Source organism: Camelus dromedarius, chromosome 30, assembly GCF_036321535.1.
Source record: "Camelus dromedarius isolate mCamDro1 chromosome 30, mCamDro1.pat, whole genome shotgun sequence".
NCBI lineage: Eukaryota > Metazoa > Chordata > Mammalia > Artiodactyla > Camelidae > Camelus > Camelus dromedarius.
Window position 1 is genome coordinate 9,906,532 of NC_087465.1, and position 26,673 is coordinate 9,933,204.

A 26,673-nucleotide genomic window follows, 5' to 3' on the forward strand; every position below is an offset into this window, starting at 1 on the left:
TACTGTGCTAGGGTCTGAGAATATAGCACTGATCTAGGCAGATGTGGCACTTTGTCTCATGGGTTCATTGTATGTAATAAGATACAGGATGTAGATTAATCTGTCCCATATGGTCCATCCTAATTAGAGTAACCGTATATATTGGTTTGCCCAAGACAGTTCTGCTTTGCTTGTCCCAGTGTCTCATCTGGTTTAGCATTTGTCCTGGACAAGGTGTTCTGATTGAAATGATAAGTAATATGGACATCCTAATTATAAAGGAATTTTACTTATATAGCTAACATTTATTGTATGCTAACTGTGGATGAGATTGCATTGATACTTTGCATGAATCTGTGAGATAAGTACTGTTACTATTGTCATTTTTCAAATGAGTAAACTGAGACATGGTGAAGTAAAGTAATGAGACCTAGGTGATAGAGTCAGTAGAACTAGGCTTTGATCCCTGACAACCTGAATCTAGTGCTTATTCTCTTAACCATCACTCTAGTTTGCCTTCCTTCCATAATATCTGCCATGTAAAAGGAGTTGTGCCAATGACTTTACATGTATTATCTCATTTAATCATAATATCCCTATTAAGTAGGCCAAATTTTTGTTGTTGTTGTTATACAGATCCAGAAAATGAAGCTTACAGGGGTTAAGTAATTTGTCCAGGTACAGACAGTCTTGGATTCCAGGTTGGAACCTTCATGTGTCAACTCTACAGTTTATGCTCTTAACCATTCTCCAGTGGTTAGGACTGACTGACAGTGTTCGGTGAAAGTTATTAAATAGCTTTAAATACAGCTTTATTGTAATTTCTAATATTAAATAGTAGATAGATAATAATCTTAGTTCAAGTATCACCCACTCAGTGAGATCTTGCAATCCCTCCCCCATCATTTCTTGGCTTCCTTACACTGTTCTACTTTTTTCTATCACTACACATTACATAATCTACATATTATGTAACCTAATTACACATTATATTTATTGTTTGTCTCCATTGTAGTTTATAAGTTATATGATGGCAGAGATTTTTGTGTATTTTTTTCACTCATGTTTCCAGTGTCTGGGACAGTGCCTGGTAGGAACTCAGTGACTATCTGTTGACAAAGAAATGAGCTAAATGATAGAACACTGCAGTGTTAAATACCTTTGGTTGACTCCTCAAGCCTTACACTTATTCTTCTATGGAGCACTGTGTAATTTCATCAAGTTTAATACAAGTGCTGAGGTTAATTGTACATTTTGTAGGGTTTTTTCCCCCCTCTGCTTTGGTAAATATTATGTCTCTTTCAGGGAAAGCCATCAGAGAAGCTTTCTGAAAACAGTAAAATACTAATCTCCATGGCTAAGGAAAACATACCACCAAACAGTCAACAGACCAGGGGTTCCTTAGGTATGTCATTAGGTATGCTAAACTGATTTTAAGATATTCTTAGCACACTGTCGTGAAAAAGCTTTGTCTTGTCAGAAAAAAAGATAATTTTGGAATCCTAGTAATTCCTTTCTGGAATCTTAGATGTGACAGTATGGTCTACATATGAAATATAATGTATACTGAGAACCTTGCACCCATTTTAGCTGTTATTGCCTTGGTTATGATTTGTGGAAATCATAGCAGTAAGTATATATCAAAGTTGAAAATTTTGAGTGGAATTTGTGTGTGTGTGAGAAAGTGTGTTAATTGTTGAATAAAAATGCTAGACTTGATTTATCAAAGAAATGTGCTTAAAGGATGCAGAGTGCTATATAGTAAAAGACCATTTTAATTATTGATGACTGTACTGGAATTATAAAGAAGTTAGTACTTAGCTGTATTGATTCTTTGATTATGGTTTGGTATGAAAATATTTGAAAACTTTTTACCTCATTTTGGTTTATTGGTAGGTATACTTTTTTTAAAAGAAAATATGTGAATATTTAAAAGGTATATCGTGAATTATTGATGACATCAAACTTTTTCACATTAGGAAGTCAAATATGATGAGTTCATTTGGTTAAAACATTGTTCTCATGTGGACTGTTTTTCATGGCTGTGGGTTTACTTCTAAATTGTTAGCTACTTTGGGTTGGTATTCCATTGGAAATGCAATGGGATGTTGGCCAAGAGACTGAATAGTTAGTGGGCTCTCTGTCTTTACTATAAAAACAGTAACAATTTCAGAGGCAAAGTTTACCCATTTTTCAGGGAAAGAGCATTTCAATTTTGTACACTTCCAAAAAATAGATAAAAATAAATACTGTTTCACTAATTAATCCAGAATAATCTTCCTACAACATTGATAAAACACAATATAAGAAAGAAAAAGTTCTGAATATATGTGTGTGTGTGTGTGTGTGTGCATGACTGGAACATTGTGCTGTACACCAGAAATTGACACATTGTAACTGATGGTACTTAAATAAAAAAAATTAAAAAATAAGAAAAAAGAAAGAAAGAAAAAAACCCAGCTCAAAGTGAATGCCATACTTTCAGTATCAGGTATATAAATAACACTTGTTCTGATTCTGTTACAAATTGCTGTGTAATATACAGCTTTAGTGAATTTAAACATTATATTTTGGTTAAGTGCCCTTAATCTCTAAGGCCCTCAATTTCTTTATCTGTCAGGTGAGAATTCTACCACTGAACTACCAATGCCAAGCATTCAGTTTCTTTATCTGTAACATAAAGAAGCTAGATTATCTTCTGGCTCTAAATTTTTATGGTAAAAGTAATAAAAGGGTAAAATTGTCCTACAGAAAACAAGAAGCCTTTTTAGCTCCCTCACTTCTAAACTTTTGGTACTCCCGGAATCTGTCTATAACATTTGCAGTCCCTAGGTGTTTTTATCCACTCACCATTTCCAGGCAATATCTCTCACTCATATCAAAATGCCATTTGGTCAGCGTTTCAGCATTCCAGGCTCTAGAATGCACTAGATTTATTTTAGCTTTCATGCTCTGAAGTCATATTTTGGAAATCTGCAAGCAAAGATTACAGATTAACAAAGTAAGGTAAAGAGATTTTATTCTTGTTACTAGAAATTATTTGGTACCATTTTGAAAAATTCATTTAAAATACAATATGCTTATGGAAATTTGGAAAAGAATTTTAAGAAAGGAAAATTATATTGTTTTAATTTAAAAATATCAGAAAGGAAGCAACAGAAGAATTTCACATTGCAGAGTTGCTCAGGAGTTTAGACTAAGCTAAAAAGTGAGTTAATTTAAAGATTTTGGAAAATAGACAAAAGGAAGTTGATTTGTTTATTAATTTTTAATTGTGCTTTTAATTGTCCATCCTTTTAGTCTTAGTTTTCTCTTACTACAAACTAAATTAGACATTTTACCTCTTTTGTTCAGTTTGTACAAGTCAAATGAGTCCTTTGTAATAATATCTTCATAGCTAAAATTTGAACAATGTTCTCAGTTAAAGTAGCCACATCTCTTGACAAGTCACCTGCTTATGGAAAGGCTTATGATTATTTCCTATAATTTGTCCTTTGATTATTTTTACATAATACTCCCTCCTGGTAATATAATAATGAAAAGGAGAAACTAAGTGTTCCATGGTAATTTGTTTTGTAAAATATTTATTATGAGTACTATGCTAGAAGATACATTTTTAAAAAATGATACACTATAGTTTAAAATATTTAACCCACAGTCACTGTAGAAACCAAATACTTCCAATTGATGTAGTTCTGAAGCATAATGTTAACTGTCTTAGAGTCACTGATGTTGTACTTGGTGAAGTGACATCACTTCAAATGACCCTAAGATGACACTAATGTTTTACTTGCCACTAGAACCATCAGAAGACAGCTGCTCTGAAAAAGTAAGTCTCACCATGTTTCTCAGCTCATTTTTAGTTAGGATGCCATTGTTAATGCATAGTTTAAAGTGAACAGAATATTTAAATAGTTCCATACAGTTCTTAATTTTATTTCTATGACCTATCTCTAATACCATACAATATTGGTACCAGATGACAAAAATAATTAAAAAGTTAGTATTTTCTGTTGATTAAACCTTAATAAAGGGTTAAGTACTTCTGAAGGCATTATGTATTCTTATTTGTCTTTTAAGACAGTTATTACAAATACTATTTGAATCTCTAGTTAAAAGCAGATAACTCTTGATAAATAAAATTGAACTTCATATGAACAGTAATTATAAATGAAAATAAACCAGATTTTCGTTTCTTTTCTTCCACATAAACCCACCAAGCAGAGTTGAAAATCAGCAGTAAAAGCCACACATGGCTTTTCAAGAAGCTGTAAATAACTTGTTCCCTGAGCGGGATAGCTGAGCATATTGGGAGGCATCAGACTTGTAGCATTGTTTTCTTTTCCTCCTTGACACAATAGAGCATCCATTGTGACTCTGTGTAGCTAGAGATACATAACTCTGGTTACTAGTTATTATGCCTGCTCTTTCTATGCAATCAGACCGCTAAAAGCAGAAATGAAATACTAAGAATAGTGTTTTCTCCCGATCCTTCCTCTTACTCAGGCATTCATTCATATGCTCATTTACACATTTATTCAGTGGACATTTTTTGGCTATCAGTTTTGTGCCAGGCATTATAAAATTGAATAAAGCATGGACCTTGCCTTCATTGATTTTATAGTTTAATTTCATATGTGATATTCCATTCTGTGTGTGAGAATCAACACTATTTTTCTCCATAGGCTTAAATTCTGCATCTTTAAAAATAAGATTTTTAACTTCCTTTGTGAGGAAAGAATGCCTTTCTAGGATGATTTAAAGTCCCAAGCATATAGAATGCTTTAGATTCTTTTGAAGGAGAGTTGGGAGCATGAGTGAGAGGTGTCCCTGAGGAACCCTCTGTTGTACTCTCTGTCATTAGGGGTTAAGTAGGCCAGAAGTGTTATCAGGAGAATTCAGGTGTTCATGGTGGAAAGGGGAATTTATTATTACATAAAAATCAGTAACCACCCATTTATATTTATACTTTCTGAAATATTTTAGTGATGTAATAAAGCAGTGATATGGCACTTTCATAAGTTCCCATCATTTAGGTACATTGTGAGGAATAAGGCTCAAAAAATGGTGATATCCTTATTGGTTTATTACCTATAGTCAGTTGTTTCATCTATATTTCTTGTAGCTGACTCTCTAAGGAAACTTTATTTTGTTTAGAAATAATTTTTTATACTGTAGTATTGCACAGTAGGACTAAAAAAAGGAAGAGGGGCTTCAGAAGTCGAAATACTTACCTCTGTGCTTCTTGACATAGTATTTTACTATTAAAATATTCAAAAAGTATATACTTTGATTTTAACAGTTTTATTGAGATATAATTTACATACCATAAAATTTACCCATTTAAATTGTACAACTCAGTGGTTTTCAGTATATTTACAAGTTGTGCAGCCATCACTGTTGTCATCACCCGAAAATGTGATTTGATTTGTGGAGTCTTGAGTAAGGAAACCTTACCCAAAATGGAAGTTTTTCTTAAAAAATTAAGATTATTTTACATAGTTTCTGTTTGGGATGATGCCAAAACTCTGGAAATGGATAGTGGCGGTGGTTGCACAACATTTTGAATGTCCTTAATGCCAGTGAATTGTATGCTTAAAAATGGTTAAAATAGGAAATTTAATATTTGTATATTTTATCACAATAAAAATTAATATTCACTTATATGACATCAGAATTGGTAGCTTAACTTTAAAAGTTTTTGGAAATTTCAGCTATAAGCCATGCATGGCCCTGATAATTTTTTTTAAAACATGTTATGACAAGATATATATTAAAAAAAATCACATTATTTTCACAGATTTAAAAACAGACATTAAAATTGTTTTAGGTATTTTAAGAGAAATTTTAGTAGAACTAAGTGAAGAAGTAAAGGTAATTGACTTTAATTTTACTTTCTTTCAAAACGCAAGATGCCAAACAATGCAGAACCATTTATCGAAAGGGAGAAGTAAATATAATACACGCCTATCTGTTTATACATGTATAAAAAGTCTCTGTAAGAAGACACAGATACAGTAATGTTGGTTGTTCTGGGCAGGAGAACTGGGTGGCTGGGATTCATGGGTGGGGGGGGATATTTTCCATTATGTGAATATATTACATGTTGAAACAGTTCAAATAAAAAATTTATTGCCCTGATCCAAGTCTCAGAATCAACATGACTGTGTTCCTTCCTACTGTGGTTTGTTACAGGAGATTGTACTGAAATTGAGATTGGTTTGAAAATGAGCTATGTTGCTTAAGAAGTTGTTTTCTTTGTAGGAATTGATTATGGATTAAGTTTACCACTTGGGGAAGACTATGAACGGAAGAAACATAAACTGAAAGAAGAATTGCGGCAAGATTATAGACGCTATCTTACTCAGGTAATGAGTTCTACTAATTAGTTTGGTTTTATGCTTCAGAATTTACCTCCTGAGTTTGTTTTCCTAAGGTTTTAGTCATATGCATTAGGTTTTAGGTTTTTAATGGTATCTAGCAATGGGGTATTGTAATTAATTGACATATATGGCATCTATCAATGCCATATAGATAGAGAAAAAAATGGTGCTGAGAGTCGGTGCCAGGGAATAACACAGACTCTTGACCTTTGAAGTGGGGCAGTGGGTTCTAATTTCAAATGAGATTTTAACTTCTGGTGGTTTGTGTTTTCTATAAAGTTGTCATGGTTTAAAATAGCCCAGTTATGATTTCTTACTACTCTACTCCCCTCAGCCGTATATTAAAAGGACATGTGGAGTTCTAGTTGCTAATTATTTTCCTGTGAGCTAAGTTTATAAAACTTCATTTAGCGTATTTACATAACCACCAAAGTCTTTGCTTTATGATTTAATGTGGTTACTTAGAGAAACTCTTGTTTTAAGTATATTTTTAAAATTATAATAGTTAAGCTAATGATTTATTGTAAATTTTAAAATGCAGTTTACTTATTAGGTTATAAATTTATTTTAAACAGTCATCATGTTTCTAGTCACCCCAAGATATTCTATAGTTATTTTACTACTTTATAATGTTTATTCCAAATGTTTAAATGGTCTCTAATTCTGATTTGCACATGGAAAGAAAGAACTTCGAATACATTTTATCAATGATTTGTTTCCCTTGACTTTTAGGGTATTACACAAGCAAAAAAAAAGGTAGGGTTGCCTGCAAAATGTTCTTCTTTAATTTTTTTTGTTTGTTTTAGGTGTAGTGGCTTGTAATCATTTGCATTTTTGATTGTTACTCTCAAACTAATAAGAAAAGTAGCTTCATTTTATGGTTCAGAGACTTTTGAATGGTACCGTTTTGTATCCTTGCTTTTAGCAAAATGACCATCTATATGAGTTTCCATAGATACAGTAAAGCATTCTTTTTGATTCCTGCTTTGCATTTGTTTTTGTTACTTTCTTATGCATCCTTCAGAAATATTCTGCAGCTGTTGTAAATCCATTTGTTTTCACCATGCCAGCTTTTGTTCTTTAAAATAATTATAATTATGCTAATCACAGTAAGATTAGTAAAATACTAGAATATTCAAGATATTCTAAGATATTTTTGCACTGTGTGTTGTCAGTTTGGATTACTTGATATTTTTGCACCCAAACCTGTGGATTACATTTGTAAATTTATATTGGAGAACAAAGAGAAACAGTTAAAATTATAAAACTGTTTCTAAAAAGAATCCCACACACCCATTCATCATTCAGCCAACACTTTTTTAAACACTTATCATGAAGATGAATCCAGTATGAATCCTGTCTTCAAGGGGCTTAGAATTGAGAATCTAGTTGTAGAAATAACATTCATACAATTCAGAAAGTGATAACTCTAACAGGACAGACATAATGCTCTGGAAAGACCTCAGGGTCTAATTTTGTAAGACATAGGATAGGTAGAATTTGGATATTATGGAATGTGAATTGGGGAGAGGAGGCTTTTCAGATAGAGAGCAGTAGAATGAAGAAGGATTTGGAGGGCAGACCAGCTGTGTATGAATGAGATAGATTAGGTTTACCAGCCTAACTGAGTTACAGTAGATTTTTTTGAGAGTAGTAAGAAATAATGTAGATAGGTAGGATAGGATCAGATTAGAAGGCAGCAGATTTTTAACTTGATATGTGTAATCAGCATTGGTGACCCATTATACCCCCTTACACAGCTTGTGAGGAGCTTGATAAATTTGCTTTAGGCCAGCTGGTTCTGTGTGTTAGACACTCTTATCTTTTTGTCTTAAATTAATGCTACGGATTTTTAAGGGATCTCCTTGTACTAACTCTCAGTCCATTCCAATGCTGCTTTCCAGAATGATCCTGTCCCTTACCAATTTAAATACTTCAGTGTCTTCTCAGTGCCTTCAGGGTAAAAATCCAAATCCCTTAGCATGACGCATGAAGCCTTTCATAGTCCAGACCGCTTCGCTGGCCTTGTACTTCATTACCACCCCTTCCCCGCTGCTCATTACTGGGTGGGGTTTTCATCTAGGATCTGTCATGTTCACTTATGGACTTCACAGTACTTTATAGATACAAGGTTTTAGAAAAGAATGGAGGTGGCAGGTATAAGAAGAAATTGCCTTTTATGAAAGAGAAAGAATCAAGGAGCACAAATCTTTAAATACAAAGGGATGTGAAAGAGTTTTTGGTGTTGGATTATCAAGAATATAGTTGTGGTGGAGGAACAAAAGTTCCTTAATATGAAAAAGACAATTTTTGAGAAGGTGGGAGTGAACAGGAGAGCAGGCGAAAAAGAAAATTATGTAGGATATTGGGAGGTGGCTGCAGTGGCTTCTTTGACCCCTGGAATATATAGTTTCCAAGTTCCATTCTTTCTGGATTTCTTGTGACTTCCAGACTTTTGGGTTGTATGGACATTTAAATAAAAAAATAATCAAATCTTAGAATTTTGCCAAGGAGAGCCACTAAAACAAACAACTACTATCTTCTTTCTAGTTTTTAAAATAAAAGACACTTGACCATCTAACACAAAAAGGACATATTCTCAGAACTGATTCTTTTTAAGGAGTCAGTAAATTTGTATTTCCAGCCCAGACCTCTCTCCTGAATCTCAAACTCTTCTAGTTGGCAGCCTGTTTGACATTTTCACTTAGAAATCATGTGGGTATCCTGTGTTAAACATGTATAAAGGGAACTCCAGGTTTCTCTTCTTCCCACTCCCATTTCCCAGAAGCTATACTGCCTGTAGTCTGGTCTTTTCTTTTTTTTTTTTGGTCACAGCACTTACCACCTTTTAACATACCATATAATTACTCTTCATTATGTTTATTATTTCCTGTCAGTTTCCCCTGTTGGAATATAAGCTTCAGGAAGGCAAGGATATTTTATTTTCTTCACTGATGAGTCCCAGGTATACCAATCTGTTTGGATGTACTAGGCACTCTATATTTATTAAATGAATGAATGAATGACTGAAATTCAGCTTTTTGAAAAACTATATTGTCTTTTTTTTTTTTTCCCATTTTGTTGAAACTTACAAACATCTTCCTGGACCTGCGTTGGGAGTGAGGAATTGTCCGACGGAGTTAGGATGTTGTATCTCTGTCTTCCTAGGGTTGAAACTCTGTTTTTTGGTACATATATAACTCTAAAAAATGACTAGGTTTATAGTTTACGTTGGTATATGGGGGTTATTAATCAGTTTTATTAATTACTTTGTTCCTATAAGGTTTTGAGTGTAACTCTTTTATAGTACATTATATTGTAGCTGTTTCCATGTTTATTTCTCTAACTGAATTGTAAATCTCTCAGATATAGGGAATATATGCTGACTTTATCTCCCTACCACCTATAAAAGTAACTAGAAAGCATTAGATGGTTGATAATTACTTGTTTCATGAATAAATAAAAGGCATGGAACTAGACAGGCTAATAAGTATTGATTGATTTAATCCTCGGAACCTAATGCTGCAGGTGTGATTATTCCTGTTTTGCAAAGAAACAGAGGCAGAGAAGTATATAATTCTCCAGATTATATAACTGCTACGTAACAGTACCAGAAAGTTGGATGTTATGTGTATTTTTTACAAATCCCTTGTGTTTGTTTTATAGTGTTCAAAGAGATTTTTACATTTTTTTTAGCCTCCTTGATCCTTATTCCGGCTTTGATAAGGCAGAGCAGATACCATTCTCATTTTATGGAAGAAGAAAAGTCTGAGTCAGGAAGGTTAAGTGACTAGCTTAATGTTGTGTAACTGAGAAGTGTTGGGACTGGTTCTAGAGCCTAGGTCTTTTAATTCCTGGTCTAATGCTCTGTCTGCTACACTGCATTACCTAAATGCTTAATGAACAAGAACGGAGAGACACATAAAGAAACAGTGTTCATAGTTTATATTTTCTGGCATTTAAATAGCTATCCACTTGTATAATTGCAAGGAAATTAGAAAATTCTGTTTTTTCCAATTACTTTCTGTATGGTCTCTATACATTTGTGGTTTCTATCTTCATCTCCATTTCATTCTTTTGCTTTGCATAATGTAATAATTTAGAATGGAATGTAAGGACACATTTATGAAACATTTTATAAAAGCAATTAGGTAATATATTTTTTTAATCTGTGTATATACAGAAAAATTTTCTATCCACGAGTGAAACAGATCCATCTGCTCTGGGAGTTTCTCTTCCTATTGGTGAGAGATTATCTGCCAAGGTAGGTGGATAGGAGTAGTTATTGTGAGTAGTTTAATGAGGCATTAAAATCATGAAAGAGCATACTCTTTATTGCAGTGCAAACAGAATAGTACATCATTTCACATACTCGATTTTTTTCAAAATCTGTGGAGTCTCTAGTGCTGTTTAAAAAATATTTGTAACCATATAATACGATATATATCTTTAATGTAATGATTAACTGAATATTCAGAATTCATTTTTTCATCATTGGTTTCTAAACTATAAAGCTCATGATATATGACACAATTAATTATCAATGAGATGAGTGGATGAGAGAGTATACTGAGCTTTTATGTAGGGTGAGAGCTGAGGCTAATGTGTGTTGCTGTCACTCCACAGATACATGTACATACTCTTAAGAGGTGGTAGTAATTAAACACTGTACACCTCTTATGGAGAATTAATTCCCAAGCTAGATCAGACATCATGACATAGTATATAAGACAAATGGACAGTAAGTTTCAAAAGACAACCTAGCTTCTTTTAATATTTTTTTAGATTGTGTCATTGTCATTGAAGGTATTAGATCTCAAGAGTGTTTCCTAATGCAACATTTGTGTTTCAACAGAACATTTACTTTATATTTTTAGTTCCTATGATAATTTTACCTTCTTGTGTTTAAAATATAACAGGGATCCTTCTTTAAACTTGGGAAAGAAATGGTTAGAAGCAGGTCTTTTGGGAGTGAGGTAGAGGGATGGGGGTTGAAGGCAAGAGATGTCCCTGAAAAAGAAAGTAGGAAAGTAAGCTGGTCAGACATCCTTGGAAACATGCTAATGACAGACTTTCTGGCAAATACGTTCATATACTTACTAGTGGGAGAGATTTATCTATGAATACTTTTGGCAGAATGCACCTGGATTGTCTAGGATTGCTTCTGGTGAACAAACATAGAATCCAGGGACTTACAGGGCGTGGCTTCTAGGAAAGTGTCATCTAAACCAATTAAATACTGGAGTATAAAATGGAGGTGTTTCCTAACCAAAGCAGCTCCCTTACACTAGAGACCTGATGTATTAATCTGGACCTAAGCATGTAGTAAGTCATGTTTTAATGTGGCAAGAATGGACATGGGGAATTGCATCGGTGGTCTCAGACCTCTTCCTGCTTCTCACGGGCCTTACAGCTACTTCTATTCTTGAAATTATTGGAACGCTTGATTCTGGGTAAGATCTCTGATTTGTATTATTAGTCTGATGAGACATTAGGTACTTTTTCCTGACACTGAAGTTAACGTTGCTTTTTGGTTTTCTATTTTAAGGAAAGATTGAAACTTGAACGCAACAAAGAATACAATCAATTTCTCAGGGATAAGGAAGAATCTACTGAAAAGTTCAGACAGGTAGAAAAGAGTACTGAGGTAGGTTCTTCTTTTAAAGTAAATCTTTAATATCGCCAGTTGAATATTTTGTACTTACTTGAAAATATTTTTATATTATTAGACATTTTAACTTGGTTTTATATAAATATTTAAAAAGTTAAGCCAAATCGAACCAAACATAGAACATTTAAATACTTAATTTTGTAAATTGTTTTATCTCATATTGAAGAACTTACCCTGCTTTTTAAATTTAACTTCATGAAGGAGATTTAATTTTAGAGATTGGTTTTAAGTGATGTTCGTTTATTTTCTTTTTTTAAGTGTTTTTTTTTTAATATTGACAGTTTCTAGCTATATGTATATATATTTATCTTTTTTTATTTCAAATTTAAGAGTGTTACTACTAGGTTACACTAGCCTATGTTACTATTAGGGCAAAATTTACTACCTTCTTTATTCTTTGTGTTGAGAAGTAATTTAATTTGAAATATTTTGAAGCAATATTTAACCGCCAAAATATGCTTAATATCTCCGTAAGATAGTTTATCCTCTTTTTGTAGCAATCCATCCATGTTACTATTGCCTGTTTATTTGGTATATTAAGTTTTATTAAAGGTAGCATTTCCTTGAGGGTTTTTTCCTGAAAATAAGGTATTTCTTATGGGTGATTAAGTCTTAAAGTTGAGATGATAAATAGACTATCATTTGAGAGTTTACTTACCTTTTAAGAAATAGCATCTCTTAAAGGTCTTTCTCTTCTTCTTCTTCTTTTAATTGACCAGCAGAAGAATCAGAGAAATAAAATACCTATTAGCCAGGTTAAACTTGATTTACCTTCACAAATACAGTCATCTCGTGAAAATTCAGAGGGTCCTAGGAAAGATGTCTTAACTCCTTCGGAGGCATATGAAGAGCTGCTAAACCAAAGACGACTGGAAGAGGACAAATATCGACAACTAGATGATGAAATTGAATTAAGGAATAGAAGAATCATTAAAAAAACTAATGAGGAAGTGGGCATTTCCAGTAAAAAACATCAAGGGTTTGCCAGCAAGACTGACATTCCAGATAGAAGATTTCGCAGGTTTAATGAGGATCGTGTTTTTGATAAACAGTATTATAGCCCAGACCAAGATCCTGAAGTAGGTGAAGAAATGGACGAGAGGTTTAGATATGAAAGTGATTTTGATAGAAGACTTTTGAGAGTGTATACAAATGACAGGTATTTACAACTTCATTTTTATTTTCTTTATTTGCTTAATATTGCTCTTGTTACTCTTTATCATTATGTTAGGGAGAAGCAGTTTCATTTGATTTACGTATTTGATTAATTCTAATATGCTGTCAGTTTTAAGTTGAACCATTTTATGTGCCACTGATGGAACAAAGAAAACACCCAATGGGAAGAAAGGGACCCCATTAAAAGGCTGGGACACTGAAAAGCCACAACCATTATTTAAGAATCAATGGGAAGTAAACTTTCCCACAGAAAAGAAACTTCCATGTCTCAACCTTGGCACTGAGTGGAGGGAGTAAAAAAGAACTTCCCTGAGAATTTGAACTGTAAGCCAGGTCTGATTCAGGTTTTCAGGCTGAATTCATGCTGCCAGTATTGTCCAAAACAACCCTGAGGCGAGAATTCAGAGCTGTCTCAGATTCATAATGCTCCTAGGTGACTGGCAAGAGAAAAATAGCTTCTCTCTGTAATACTTGATTTAAAACCAGGTCGACGGCTATCCCCGTTTCAAATGTTCAAATGTGGGGGAGAAAAACACCTTAAATAGGTGAAATACAGTTTATTCCTTTAATATTTCTATGCTCTAAGTATTTTTTTTTATCATTTTTTTTGTTTGTTTTTAAGCTTCTTACTGAGTATTTAAGTGAAATGGCACTACATTTTTTTGATCAGATTTTTAGATGCTTGTCAGTTCCTTTCGATGATAGTTTCTATGAGACTTTTTGTAATTTCTTAACTGCTACAATTGAGTCTTATTTTATTAAGTCGTTTGTCTTAATACTGTAACTGGAGATAGAAATGATTTAGAGACAGGAATATTGTCATTGTCTAGTTAACCTGTAGGAGTTAAATCTAAATTTTGAGCAGTTCATGAGACCTGTTTCACTCATTAGTCCAAATAGATTACTTTTTTAGTATTTTAGAAAATTTTCTGAGATGTAATGCTGCATCTTTATTTTTCTAATTATTAATAATGTAAAGCCTTTCAGTTCTTTGTCATCTGCTCTTTATTCTGTAGTTATTATGTCCAGCTCATCCAATCTTTTTAATATTTAGCCTGATCTAGGTAGTTTGAGTGAAGAATTAGAATTTTGCAATGCCAATTGTAGTTTCTCTCTGATTTGGATCTAACTGTACTTCAGAAAATGCTCCAAATTCTATACTGTGTTATATTTGGAAACGTTTAAATCTGAAGGTAGTCAAAGGCTGCCTAAACCAAAAGAAGTCTCAGTTGGGGAAATGCAGGTGTTCTTGAGCTCTTGGTGTACTACCTTATTTGGACATGAAACTTTTTCTTATAATGTCAATTTAGCTTTAATGTAATGCATATCTTTTAAGTTTGGAATTTCAGGAAACTTACTATGATGGTTGTTGCTTTGTTTTAATGTATCTTAATCTATTATATTTATAATTAGTCTCTGATAATTTTATATATGAACCTACAAGTGAATTTCAGCCTAATTATTTGAGAACAATCTTATTTTCTTATGTATCCCATAAATGAAATGAACTTTCTATATAACCTTCCCCAAGTAGTAGTTTAAGTATAAAAGATGCAGATGAGTGACAATGATTTCTGTTATATAGTTTAAAGCTTCTTTTATGTGTATAGTTTAAAGTTTTTAACCGTATGTCTTAAAAATGTAAATCATTATTATATATTACTTCCATTTTGTTAATGTGTAAACTCTTACATCTCTAAATGTAAGGTTTTTCACATGTCTATGGCAATGTGAGGTTAAAATTAGATTTCTGTATTTCAGATTTATAGATTTCTTATTTCCAGCAAAAAAAGATTTCACACTGATCATTAGTTTTTATTTAGCAGGCAGAGTAATTGGTATGAAAAATGACTCTATTTGTTAGTGAAATTTTTGAGACTAAAGAAATACGTAACTTAATTTGGTCTCTTGCTTTAACTATTTATTCTTAAAACAGTTGTGTCTTGGTATCCAAGGGGGATCAATTCCAGGACCCCTCATGGATATCAAAATCTTCTGATGCTCAAGTTTCTTATGTAAAATGGTGTAGTGTTTGCATATAACCTATGCACAACCTCCCTTATACTTTAAAACATCTCTAGTTTACTTATAATATCTAATACAATGTAAGTGCTATATAAATAGTTGGCTTGTGTGTGGCAAATTCAAGTTTTGCTTTTTGGAACTTTCTTGAAATTTTTTCCCCAAATATTTTTGATACGAGATTGGTAGAGTCCATGGATGCAGAACCCCAGATACAGAGACCTGACTATAAGCTATAGTCTTAACCAGAAGTTCTTGACAAAAACATAATTGTAAGTGATTGTGAGGAGTGCAAAATTAATTCTCCTCCAGTCTTCTAAGTTTCCCTTGTTCTCTTTTTTCTTTTAATAGCAAATAATAAATTCTAGTTTTGATTTTTAATAATTTTTTATTTTTACATTTTTGGTCTTAGTTCTTTTCTAATTACCCTATAAACTTTTCCATATACCATTATGTATTTATTAATGAAATATTTTCCCCACCTTAATAATGGGAAAGATACAGCCCAGGAATGATTTTACTTAAACTATCGTTAATCACTGGCATTTTTTTTAAATAGTTAACAAAATGGTTAGCACTTTGCTTGACAGTTGCATTCTGCAGGTGTGTAGTTTATTGGTACATATTTACCAATTTAAGTAAATTTATATTTTAGGAGCTTTCTAAAGTTGAATGTAATAGTGTCTTATAATACTTTGAGATTTATGTGCTTTCAAAAAATATAGTCATCCTAGTTTTTATTATTTATTAACTTGAGCTGTAGGAGTTAATATGTTACCTTATGTTTCACTTTATAACCAGTGTTAATGAGTAAAAGAAGTTTTTAGTCTTAAAAAATGCTGTTTTTTAGTTTTTAATGTGATTAATGCAGTTAGCACTTACATTTTGTTTAACTCTTCATATTTGTTAGTTTGTAATCTTAATAGTCATCTGACAAAATTCTGAAATTAGAATCTGAGATAGACTGACTCAATAGATTGAGTGCTTGCTCACTTAGTGTAGGACATTTTAATAAGTGTGTGCTTAATCTATAAGATATAAATGAGGAGAAATGGCTTGTTAGAACATGAGCTTCTTAATTTGGCATTACTTTTTTTTCTGACAGTAGTTACTTTTCATTTCTCTTTGGAAGAGCTATTTTCATATTATTTTCCCCACTTTTAAGATGGGATCAATATTAGAAAAACACTGTTACTGAATTAAATATAAAAATCAGGAAAGACCTGAAAATGGTGAGAAAATGGTGACCCATAGTTATCAGCTCAGTATTTTTCTTCTATCTTCTATAGTCGAGAATACCCTTAATAGCAGAATTCATTCACATTAGAGAAATTTTTGATAGAAAAACAGATGATGTAACCATTATGAATTAGGTGATTTCTTTTAAGAAAGGAGAAATTTGATTCTCCCTGTGAGTTGTATCAATTGAGGACCAACAGATGGTAAATATTTTATTTTTATAATGCATCATTCTTGATAACATAAATATTGTAAATTTATTCTGAAGTAGTTTTTTTATTCTGTAGTTTAAGGAAAAAGATAAGTTATTTAATATCATTTAGGAGTTGTTCATTCGCATTCAAATTAACTGAAGATACCTGTGGTTTTAAACAACTTGCTTTTCTTCTATAAGAGTAACTTTTTTTTTTAAGGTAAACACTTGTTAATTTTTAGAGTAAACTTGGCCTCTAGCCTATACCTGGTTTCTTTGGGCATTGAGATTTCAACCTAATTAACTAGAATTATTGACCCGTGTCTTCAAGAAAATAGAGAAAAAAACATTTTCCATTTAACGTAGCTTTAACTCCTTTTTTTGATGGTAGAATGGTAAAACTATTTTACAATTATTTTATTCCCTCAATCAAATTTGATTTGATATATCAAAGGAAATAAATTCTTTCTTTTATGAGGTCTGTCCCTTTCTGAAAGAAAAAAAAACAACAACAGTGGATTGAGGTGTTGTAAGTGAACCTTGAGAGCCATAGTATGTTTCGATAGATTTGTTCGGAATCACAGGGATTGTTTTAATGTGCTTCTGGCTCTCAAGCTTTGGTTAAACAGAATGGGCTTCTCAAGACAAATTGGCTCTAAACTGAACTGTTGGACTTTGACCAGAATCAGGCTGTTCTTAGATGCTTAGTGAATTCATTACTTGTGAGTATTATCATCTGTCAGTCGCCCCTTAATGCTGAGAGGACTGAAGAGGGAGATAGAAATGGTAAAACCACTGCTGGCTCTCAGCAGTTCCTGTCTTCAGAGAGGACTTCATTTGCTTCAGTAAAATTTCTAAAATGAATTCTAAGACCAGCATAAAAGGAGTTAAAATGAACTAACCGGGACAGTTAAGAGTGATTAAATGCTAAAATTATTAGAAATATGAAAGAAAGTTCAATAGATGAAGGAAATTCCATTACAATTATAGGGACGTCTTAATAGAAAACAAGATCGTTAACTTTCCAAACTACAGTTTGACTTCACAGCTTGTTAGGTTCCCTTCTAGGTTTTTTTTGTTTGTTTGCTGTTGTTTTTTAAGGTATTAAATTAGTAACTTAAAAATATTTATGAATCTCTATTTGTAAGTAGTAATTTTTTCCTTGATTTAACAAAATCATATCAGTCATTTCATAAAATTAAATAGGATGTCTTAAGATTTTATTTCATCCTTTTTAGTGAAATGCATGTTTTTTGGTTTTGTTCTTTTTTGGCTTCTTAAACATTTCTGTCTTGATTTTATTGTGAACGTAAGTGACAGAGGGGGCTTTTATAATTTTATTAATGACTTTTTTCTTTACTGAAAGGGTATATACCTTAAAGTATCTTTTGTATGATGTATTCATTAGGAAATTTTGTGATTTTACTATAGAATTTAGCAAAGAGATCTTGACTTTATAAATACATAAAATCATTTCTTAAATTTCTTTAATTTAGAATGAACTTTGAAAATGACCTTCTGTGCTTATGATGCTTCCTTTATTAAGATATATCTATATATACTGAAGAACCTATAAAACAGTGTAGATTCTTTGGGTATAGCATACTTTGGGTACAGCTGTATGAAGGTAAGTTAGAATTGCAAGTCCAAATGTTGTCTTTAGATAACTGAAAATATAAGAAGCCACAAACTCTTCGATAAATTTTAGAATTTTTGTTTGAGTAAGCTTTAATTCTGGTTAGTTCTGATTTAATCCCAAGTTATGTTTTTAAAAATGTATAACTTTAAATGTGTCTGTATTTGAAAACTTTCATTGGTATAAGCACCACTTTATCATATTAACAAATTCACTTTTGTCTGTTGTGTCATGGGTTTGCAAGACCATCCCCAGTTTTGGTGATTTGCTGGGACTCATAGGACTTTGTTCAGATAGTTATGTTCATAGCTGTGATTTATTAACATTGAAAAAATACAAAGTAAAATCAGCAAAGAAAAAAGGTGCATGGGACAAAGTCTGAAGAAAACCAGGCACAAGCTTCTAAGAGTCCCCTGCCTGTGGGGTAGCACAGGAAATGCTTAATTCCTCTAGTATTGAATTGTGACAAAATGGGTGAAGTGTTGTCTACCAGAAAAGCACGTTAGAAACTCAGGGTCCACTGCTTTTGTTGGCTGTTTTATTGGGCTGGTCACATAGGCACCCTTTTCCTGTGTGTACCAAAATTCTGGACTCCCTGAAGGAGAGCAGGTGTTCAGCAGAAACTATATTGTTTGTACAGTTTAGGCACAGTGGACCACTTTTATCAGTTCTGAGAATGGTAGACTCTTCCCAAAATCCATGTTCCCAGGTGCCAGCTAAGGGCCAACCTTACAAACAGGTCTTCCTAAGGGTAAACAGTCTCAGGCTTGCTCTGTTTACTCTTTTCTGCAAATGTGTTTTTATATAGATCCCGTATAATGAACTCTGGTTGCCTGGAATTTTTAATTACAAATTTGAATTTGAGTTTATATTTACCTGTTCCTTAAGTGATAGAAATAAGGAATGTCACTAAACTGATATGTCATTTTAAAGGAGAGATTTGAGCATTTAGGCGTTAGATATAAAAATCAGCTGTGTTTTGATAAGTTGAAATAAATTTGAAATTCTTTTTTGAAAGGGACTGGGGAGAGTTCTGTAATTTTAGATACGGGTAAAAAATGGAAGCCATTTATTTGCTATGCTGCAGGTCATTCATACATTATTATTTATTTGTCGTGCTGCAGGTCATACATTATTAAGGTTACAGTTTCAGGTAGTCTTTTGTCTGCAGATGATATTGACAACGTATGATGAAGACAGAGAAAATTTTATATGCTGGATCTGTGGAGAGTGATAAGTTCCTTTTCTTCTAAAAATTGCCATTTTTCCTGTGATAATGAAATTCACCTAAAATATTGAATAATACTTTAACAGCCTTTTTTTGTTCAACTAACGATCCTCATGAGAGACAATATAGTTTGTTAACTCAATAGCCATGCAAAGAAATATGAGTTAGGAAATGCTGATTTTCATGAGTAGTGATAAATGTTGGTATAAAAAGTTCATGTTGGTTTCTCTGGTATGAGAAATTAAGCTTAAAGAAATCTATGTTTGCCAAGTGGAAAAAAGAGATTAATTGAAAAACATTTTAAAAATATTTTCTGAAAAGGATTCTTAAGAAGAAAATAAAAAACATTCTAATCTTTCTTTTTGTTGTTCATGACCTTTTGAATAAAGTGAACTAATTATTTGCTACCCGTGCATCAGCCTATTTGTGTATAATGTTTTCTGTTTGCCTATTGCTAATGTTTAGTATTTCATGTGATTTACAGTGTTAGCAAATGTTGTGGCTTGCTCCATTTGATTTAATTTAATGGTAAGATTGCTGCTGTATTTTTAAGTTAAAAAGATTTGTATATGTACTGAAATAATTCCCACAATCTATGAATTTTGATTAAAATTGATCTCATTTTGAAATTTGACTATTATCTTTGTGAGGGTATGTAGACATGGTCCTTGCCAAGTACCTAGAATAGTAGTTGGCACGTAGTAGGTACTCAGTAAATATTCTTTGAATAAATGAACAATAAAAAGTCTTGGTATTTGCATAATTTTGATACTAAAAAATTCTTGAAGTTATATTGAAATAATTTATAATAACCACCTTTTGTTTTAATGACTATTGAATCTAAACTCTTGGTGTCTCTAATTAACCAGCAGGTCATACTTGAGTCAAATCTCATTTGAATTAATTTTAGAATGTATTTACTGTAAAACTGCATTATAACACTTTGTTCCCTTTAATATTTCCAACATCAAATGTAAAAATACCAAAGAGAGATCAGAGAAGTCCACTGTATGTGGAACAAGCTCTATAAGCTAATGTGTTTTTAAGGATGTACGGGAACAGACGAGGGAATGTGCCTCCTAAGGAGTATGGTGGTGATGTCAGAGAACAGTCAAACATACGAATTTCATCTGCTGGAAACCAAAGGTATCGTACATAATAAACTTCTGCCCTTCAGTCATTGTACTGTAAAACAGCAACTGCTGAAACAGGCTTGCTGAAAAGTAGAAGGGTATAGTATATTAACACCTCCCTTGTTTAGTGAGAAAGGCATTAAAGAGGATGTAGGGGAAGGGGAGAATTGTGTTAAAACTTTTTGATACTTTACAGCATTCTTTTGAAGAGCAAATTTAAGTGCGCCAAGGTGTTCTGATTCCCTATCATTATAAAATATATAAATTTGAACTAATGAAAGGAGAAATAAGCATATACTTTAATGGACTAAAAATCAATTTAAAATATTTTGGAGTTATAGAGGTGATGTAACTTGAAATAAATTGAAAATATTCTTGTAATGTGAGTTTTCCTTTCAAAACTTTGTTTTTGGTTTTTAGCGTACTGAGTAGATAACTTTTATGCTTACTTTGTGAAATTAGTGCTCATACATAATTGTGTCATGGTTCAAAAAAGGGAATTATATGTATTTTATATTCATGTTCTCTATAGAAATTTTATCATTTTGGTAGCTTTCTTGTACATAAGGATAAATAGTTTTGAATTTGTAGTGCATAATGAAGATCATATTGTCATGTGTCAGGAGTCTATTTTCTTTGAAGAAAGAAACATAAAAATGCTTGAGATAGAGAATTTGCTATTTGAGTCTAATTAATTAAATTTTCTTTGAGAAAGTTGTCTTTTTTTCCTTGTTCCTGTCTTTCAAAGGAGTTTTTTAGAGATGATCTTTTCCAAATTTGGGTATAGGTATTACCTTGCTCTTCTTTTTTAGAATTTATTTATGTGTACTTCCGTTCATTTTCTTTACTGGGTAACTGTTCTTATGAAAAATGGTTTTATTGGGAATCTGTAGAGTCAATGAAGCTGGCTGAAGAAAAAGGTCACGTATTTAGAGAGCCTCAATACGGTGGGGTCCCACTATATAAAGAGAGAAAATGCCATGATTTTACCTTAACTTTAAAAATATGTATCTATTGTAATGTCCATAGTACTTTGAAAGGCCAATAACTCATACCTACATTTTACCCTAAATTTTTGTTTCCTGAAAATTATTTGGGTTCTAATTCTTTCTGGCTTTTTGTTTTTAGCACTCGAGACAACATACCATCAAAACCTGCTAACCGAGAGATCTGTAGCCCTTTTGCAGGGATGCTCTTTGGTATGTACAAACCCTCCAATTGATTAGACTTTTGTGGAGTGTTTTATGAAAGGTGTTTGTGAGAACTCAGCATTGTAATTAATACTGCTTTTACTACTAATAAAAAACATTTCTCTAGTGTTTACTTTGTGCTAGGCACTATGCTAAGCATTTATAAACATTTAACATGTTTTATATAGCTCTATATATAATTTTAAAGCTAAATAACTTATTTAGTGATGAACTTTCTATTGATGATAAATGAAATTTTAATTTCAGTAAATTTTTAATTTCATATTTTATTAGCACCTTGTTGAGTGTGGCTATTTCTTATATTCTGTTTCATATGTGATAGTTTTTTTTTTCTTCATTCCTTTTCTTAGCTAGCACAGAACTGCCTTGCATTTTAGTTCAGTTTCCCTGAACTAAATCTTTTTATCCTTTGATAAACATCCTTTCCCATTTTTTTTCATGTAGTTTCTAGGAAGTGTTTTGTTCAAATCATGACTATAATCCAAATTTTCTATTTTATCAGAAATGAAGATCATTGCTCAAGATAAGCATGTTGATTTGCTATTTTAACTTGTCACAATTTAATTTCAGAAACAGTGTGAAGAGAGTGTATTTCCTGTGTGTAACTTCAAGTAGAAAAGTGGTCTGTTCTTTGTGTAAAAAAAACTATTAGAAAAAATAACTTGAAATTTGGTTTCAGTGAAGTATATGAAGAAATTGGATAATAGTTTAGATACATTCAACCTAAAAGCAGTCAGTAATTTAAATTTTTGCTTAGAGATACATAATTGCGTGATATTTTTCAGACCTTTCTTTCCTTGAAATGGCTATTATGAGAAAAATGGCATAACACCTAGAATTTTATTCTAGTGTAATATCGTTGAATGAGAATTGACCAGTTAAACCTATCAGTACAGAGTAATGACTTCAATCTTATGATGTATGTTGTTAAACATGGTAAAAGTTTGAGAAATGGCTTTCTATGTTGAGAAACCACTGACAAATAATTTTACCAATAAATAGATTACTTTACCTTGAAATTGAATGGGATGAATTTATCATTAATGCAATCCAGGAATTATAGATTAGTATTTGATAGTAGTCCTAATGTTTGGAACAAATTATTAAACTAATTTAATAGAAAGGTCATTTAAAGCTCTCTCTTTCAGAGGCCTTATTTTAAACCTAACTAGAAACATGTAGAGTAGCCTTCCCTCTGGGGAGATTGTTGGTCTTACTGCTACAGAGTGACCTTTCTGGGACTCTTCCCTTAATCCCTTTAGAGGTGCACCAAGAACTCCACTCTGACTGGCTGGAGTTTGAATTTCTTTCCACTTTGTTTAAGGAGGTCTGAGAATTCAGTTTGTGTGTCCTCCATAATTTTTGGCCCAGACAAATGGAATTTCACTCTGCATACACAGGCTAGTGCATAGTAAAGTCTGAAAGAAACCCTTTATGCATTTCTAAAGCCCTTTTTATGCTTTTTTTGAATCTTTGCCCTAAACTTCTAGCTACTGCAGCTCTCCTGAATGTTGATCTTTATCTGCTCAATTTAACATAGTTTCATGACTTTTGTTTGGGGTTTCCCTTTCTGTATTCATGGAAATTGCATGCAGGCAGAAACAGGGGTGCCTAAAGGGCTCACTTCATTTATGTACCTTCTCTCAGGTATTACAGTTGTGTGCTGTCTGTTGTCCAGTGTCTGAAAAATAGTTATTTCATATATTTTGCCTAGTTCAGTTATTTTTTTTAATGGAGGGAGGTTAAATTCTGTGCTTATTACTCCATCATGATCAGAAGCAGAATGACTTTATCTACTTCAATTGTAAAACGTTATTAATCTTAACATAACTTATGTTACTCCTACGGGAGCTTCAGTGTTGCTGACATCTATGCTTAATGGACAAACTCAGATGCTGTATGTCCACGATGGGTGGAAGACTCATATTTCAAGTGGTAAAGAAATTGCTGATTCAGTTGCATTTTTGATATCCTGTGATTCGTGTAGTGTTCCAGATTATACGTATCCAGATTAAGAGGTTATTTTGTGTCATTAACATGTATAATAATAATAATAATAATAATAATAATAATAATAATAATAATAATAATAATAATCTCTTGTGGATCCAAAATGTTTGCACGACTGGACTTTGATGTAAGTGATACCAGCATGAGAGGTTTATATATTTTTTTCTATAGACTTGAGGTGTAACCATTGAAGTTTGTTGAGCATGGCGTCATTGTGATTAATACTGTATTTTAAGACAGCTAATTCTTAAGACAGTTAATTTTAAATGTGTTGAATGTATTGGAGTAAGGAGGGAAGGAGTTCTGGAGACCTGTTAAAAGGTTATTGCTGCAATTCAGGTAAAACGTAAAGAGGTCCTATCCAAGGTAGATGGCTATGAGAATAGAGAAGAGGGTCCCCACATGAAGTAAAGAAGAAAGGATGAACCATCAAACTTAAAGTGAGGTTTTGATGCTCGATTATTGGGCCATTAACAGAAAACAAAGAGGGACAGTTTCTTTTGGGATGTTCATTTTGGACACACTAATTAAATTTAAGGGGCTTGTGAGAGATATTAGGGAAGATATTATCCTGATTATTGGATAAGTGGATATAGAGATTAGAGTATTCTCTTATTTAAGAAGGTTTTTGACTAATGTAGAAGTTTGGGAAGAATTAATGTGTCTTGTGTTTGACACATAGTGGATACTCATAAACTATGAAATTAATTGAATAGGGAATGATACATTATGATTTTACCTTCTATATTTGCTGCATATGCAGTAATTACTCTTTGATATAATTTAAAATGGAGATTTTTTTAAAAATGGGCTTTCCAGTTACATATGTTGCTTAAGAGTTAAGACTGCATTTTTTTCTTACCACTTTCTAGGAGGTGAAGATCGAGAACTTATTCAGAGAAGGAAAGAGAAATATAGACAAGAACTATTAGAACAAATGGCTGAACAACAGAAGAACAAGAGACGGTAATGAAAGGTTTGCATTTAAAATGCATTTGTTTAAAATGATATGGTGGTAATTATTACATAGTAAAATAAGGAGATATTTTTCTGTATTTGTAAATCATTCTGTTTCAGTCTCCACATTGTAAATCAGCCAGGCTAATAAATACTGAGATCATTAATTTTCTTTGTCAAAAGCAATAAGAGACTATATATATATCCTATAACAGACCTGTACATATCTTCATTAATTTCTTCAATTCTGGGGGGAGGGTAAATTAGGTTTGTTTATTTATTTAACTGGAAGTACTGGGAATTGAACCAAGGACCTCGTGTATACTACCCATGCACTCTACCACTGAGCTATGCCCTTCCCTAATTTCTTCAATTTTTAATTTAAGATAGCATGTAATGTTACCTGCATGCCCACTGTATTATCCCATATATAGTAACAAATATAAAATGAATAGTTTGTCTTTTAGCAATGAAACAGTAAGCACACACATACTTGCTATATAAAAGTAATCATGATAGATCCACAATACTTATATTGTATACACGTCTCAGAATTTGTAATCTTTCATGTAGAGATACCTGTGAAATACTAACTCCAGTTTAAAATTAGGGATATGTATCTTGGTTCTAGAGAATTTCATACCTGTCATCTTTTAGTTTTGCTTTTTTTCTTCTATCTTAGAGGAAGCCAGTGTATACTGTCTGATACTACCCATCTCTAACATCATTTGCTTAAAAACTCTTACTGAAAAGTATGGTATTAATTTTTAATTTTTTAACCTTTTTTTTTTGTGAACTAAAGATATACATGTACCCTAAAAGAAATTTTTTTCCCCACAAATTAAAGATTTTATTTTATTTCTGTGCTTTATTCTCTGTGAATTGCTTAGGCTTTGAAGTATCCCATGCACACTTATTCTACGTCAGCTTACATGTGAATACTAGTGTACTTTGCACCAAATCAGAAAGTTTAGATTTCAGAATTATTTACTTTATTGTCAGTTAAAGGAATTGTTTGTTTTTGGAGATGTTATTGCATGGAGTTTGTAAGTTTGTTTCAGTAATGATTATGATTTTGATAGTGTTTATTATAACTTTTTAATGCATTAAACTTTAATTTTGTTTAGAGAAAAAGATTTGGACCTCAGAGTTGCAGCTTCTGGAGCACAAGACCCCGAGAAATCGGTAAGGGTTCTTGTCTCCTTTTAATTAATCTTTCATTCAAATAAGCCTCAAATGTAGTGGCAGGTAGAGACAGAAGATATTGGGGAAAATGTAAGAGTGGACCAATTTGAACAGTAATAAACTAAATTCAATTCTCATAAAACAGTAAGTCCTAACTCTCACTTGTTTATTTCTCTAAGATAACTTTTCCTTTTTCATGTGTGCGTTTTTAAGGTTTCTTATAAATTAATTGTTTTCCATTTTGTTTACATGCACTATTCCATGGGAAAGTTATTTTGGTTTAATTTATAATATATGTTAATATTTTCCTTGATTGTATATTGACCATTTTTCTTATGCTAGAGGGATTTCCAAAGTAACTGAAATCTAATTCTAGTCTTTAAGCATTTTAGTAATTTTCATTTAATGTAAATCTAGAGGTAATAATTTATTTTTACTTTAATTTTTCAATTCTCATAATTAGAATGAATTACACACATCACTGCAGTTAAGTAAGGAGGACGTAATAATTTACTCTTCTCGAAAGGTACTTTTTTTTAGTTGGATGTGTAGAATTTATTTGGTAAGGCAAGTTTTTGTTTCATCTTTAATGATAAAGGAACTTTAATTTTATTAAAATTTTCATTAAAAAGTTCATTCTTAAGAAGAAT

The 26,673-nt window shown here is 32.2% G+C and overlaps 1 protein-coding gene across 12 annotated transcripts in view; it reads left to right on the forward strand.

The window, feature by feature from the left end:
• The window catches only part of CSPP1 (centrosome and spindle pole associated protein 1), an 86,039-nt gene that overhangs the window by 8,938 nt on the left and 50,428 nt on the right, over window positions 1–26,673 (forward strand). For 2 of the 12 annotated variants that reach the window (XM_031441527.2, XM_031441523.2), the window contains exons 3-12: window positions 1,285–1,396; window positions 6,244–6,347; window positions 7,095–7,118; window positions 10,546–10,626; window positions 11,911–12,009; window positions 12,753–13,192; window positions 20,575–20,673; window positions 21,789–21,859; window positions 24,754–24,847; window positions 25,966–26,023. In XM_031441527.2, coding sequence (XP_031297387.2) covers window positions 1,285–1,396; window positions 6,244–6,347; window positions 7,095–7,118; window positions 10,546–10,626; window positions 11,911–12,009; window positions 12,753–13,192; window positions 20,575–20,673; window positions 21,789–21,859; window positions 24,754–24,847; window positions 25,966–26,023 — 1,182 coding nt within the window. The remainder of the gene's footprint in view (window positions 1–1,284; window positions 1,397–6,243; window positions 6,348–7,094; window positions 7,119–10,545; window positions 10,627–11,910; window positions 12,010–12,752; window positions 13,193–20,574; window positions 20,674–21,788; window positions 21,860–24,753; window positions 24,848–25,965; window positions 26,024–26,673) is intronic. The other 10 variants (XM_031441520.2, XM_031441524.2, XM_031441522.2 and 7 more) reach the window with 8 other exon arrangements.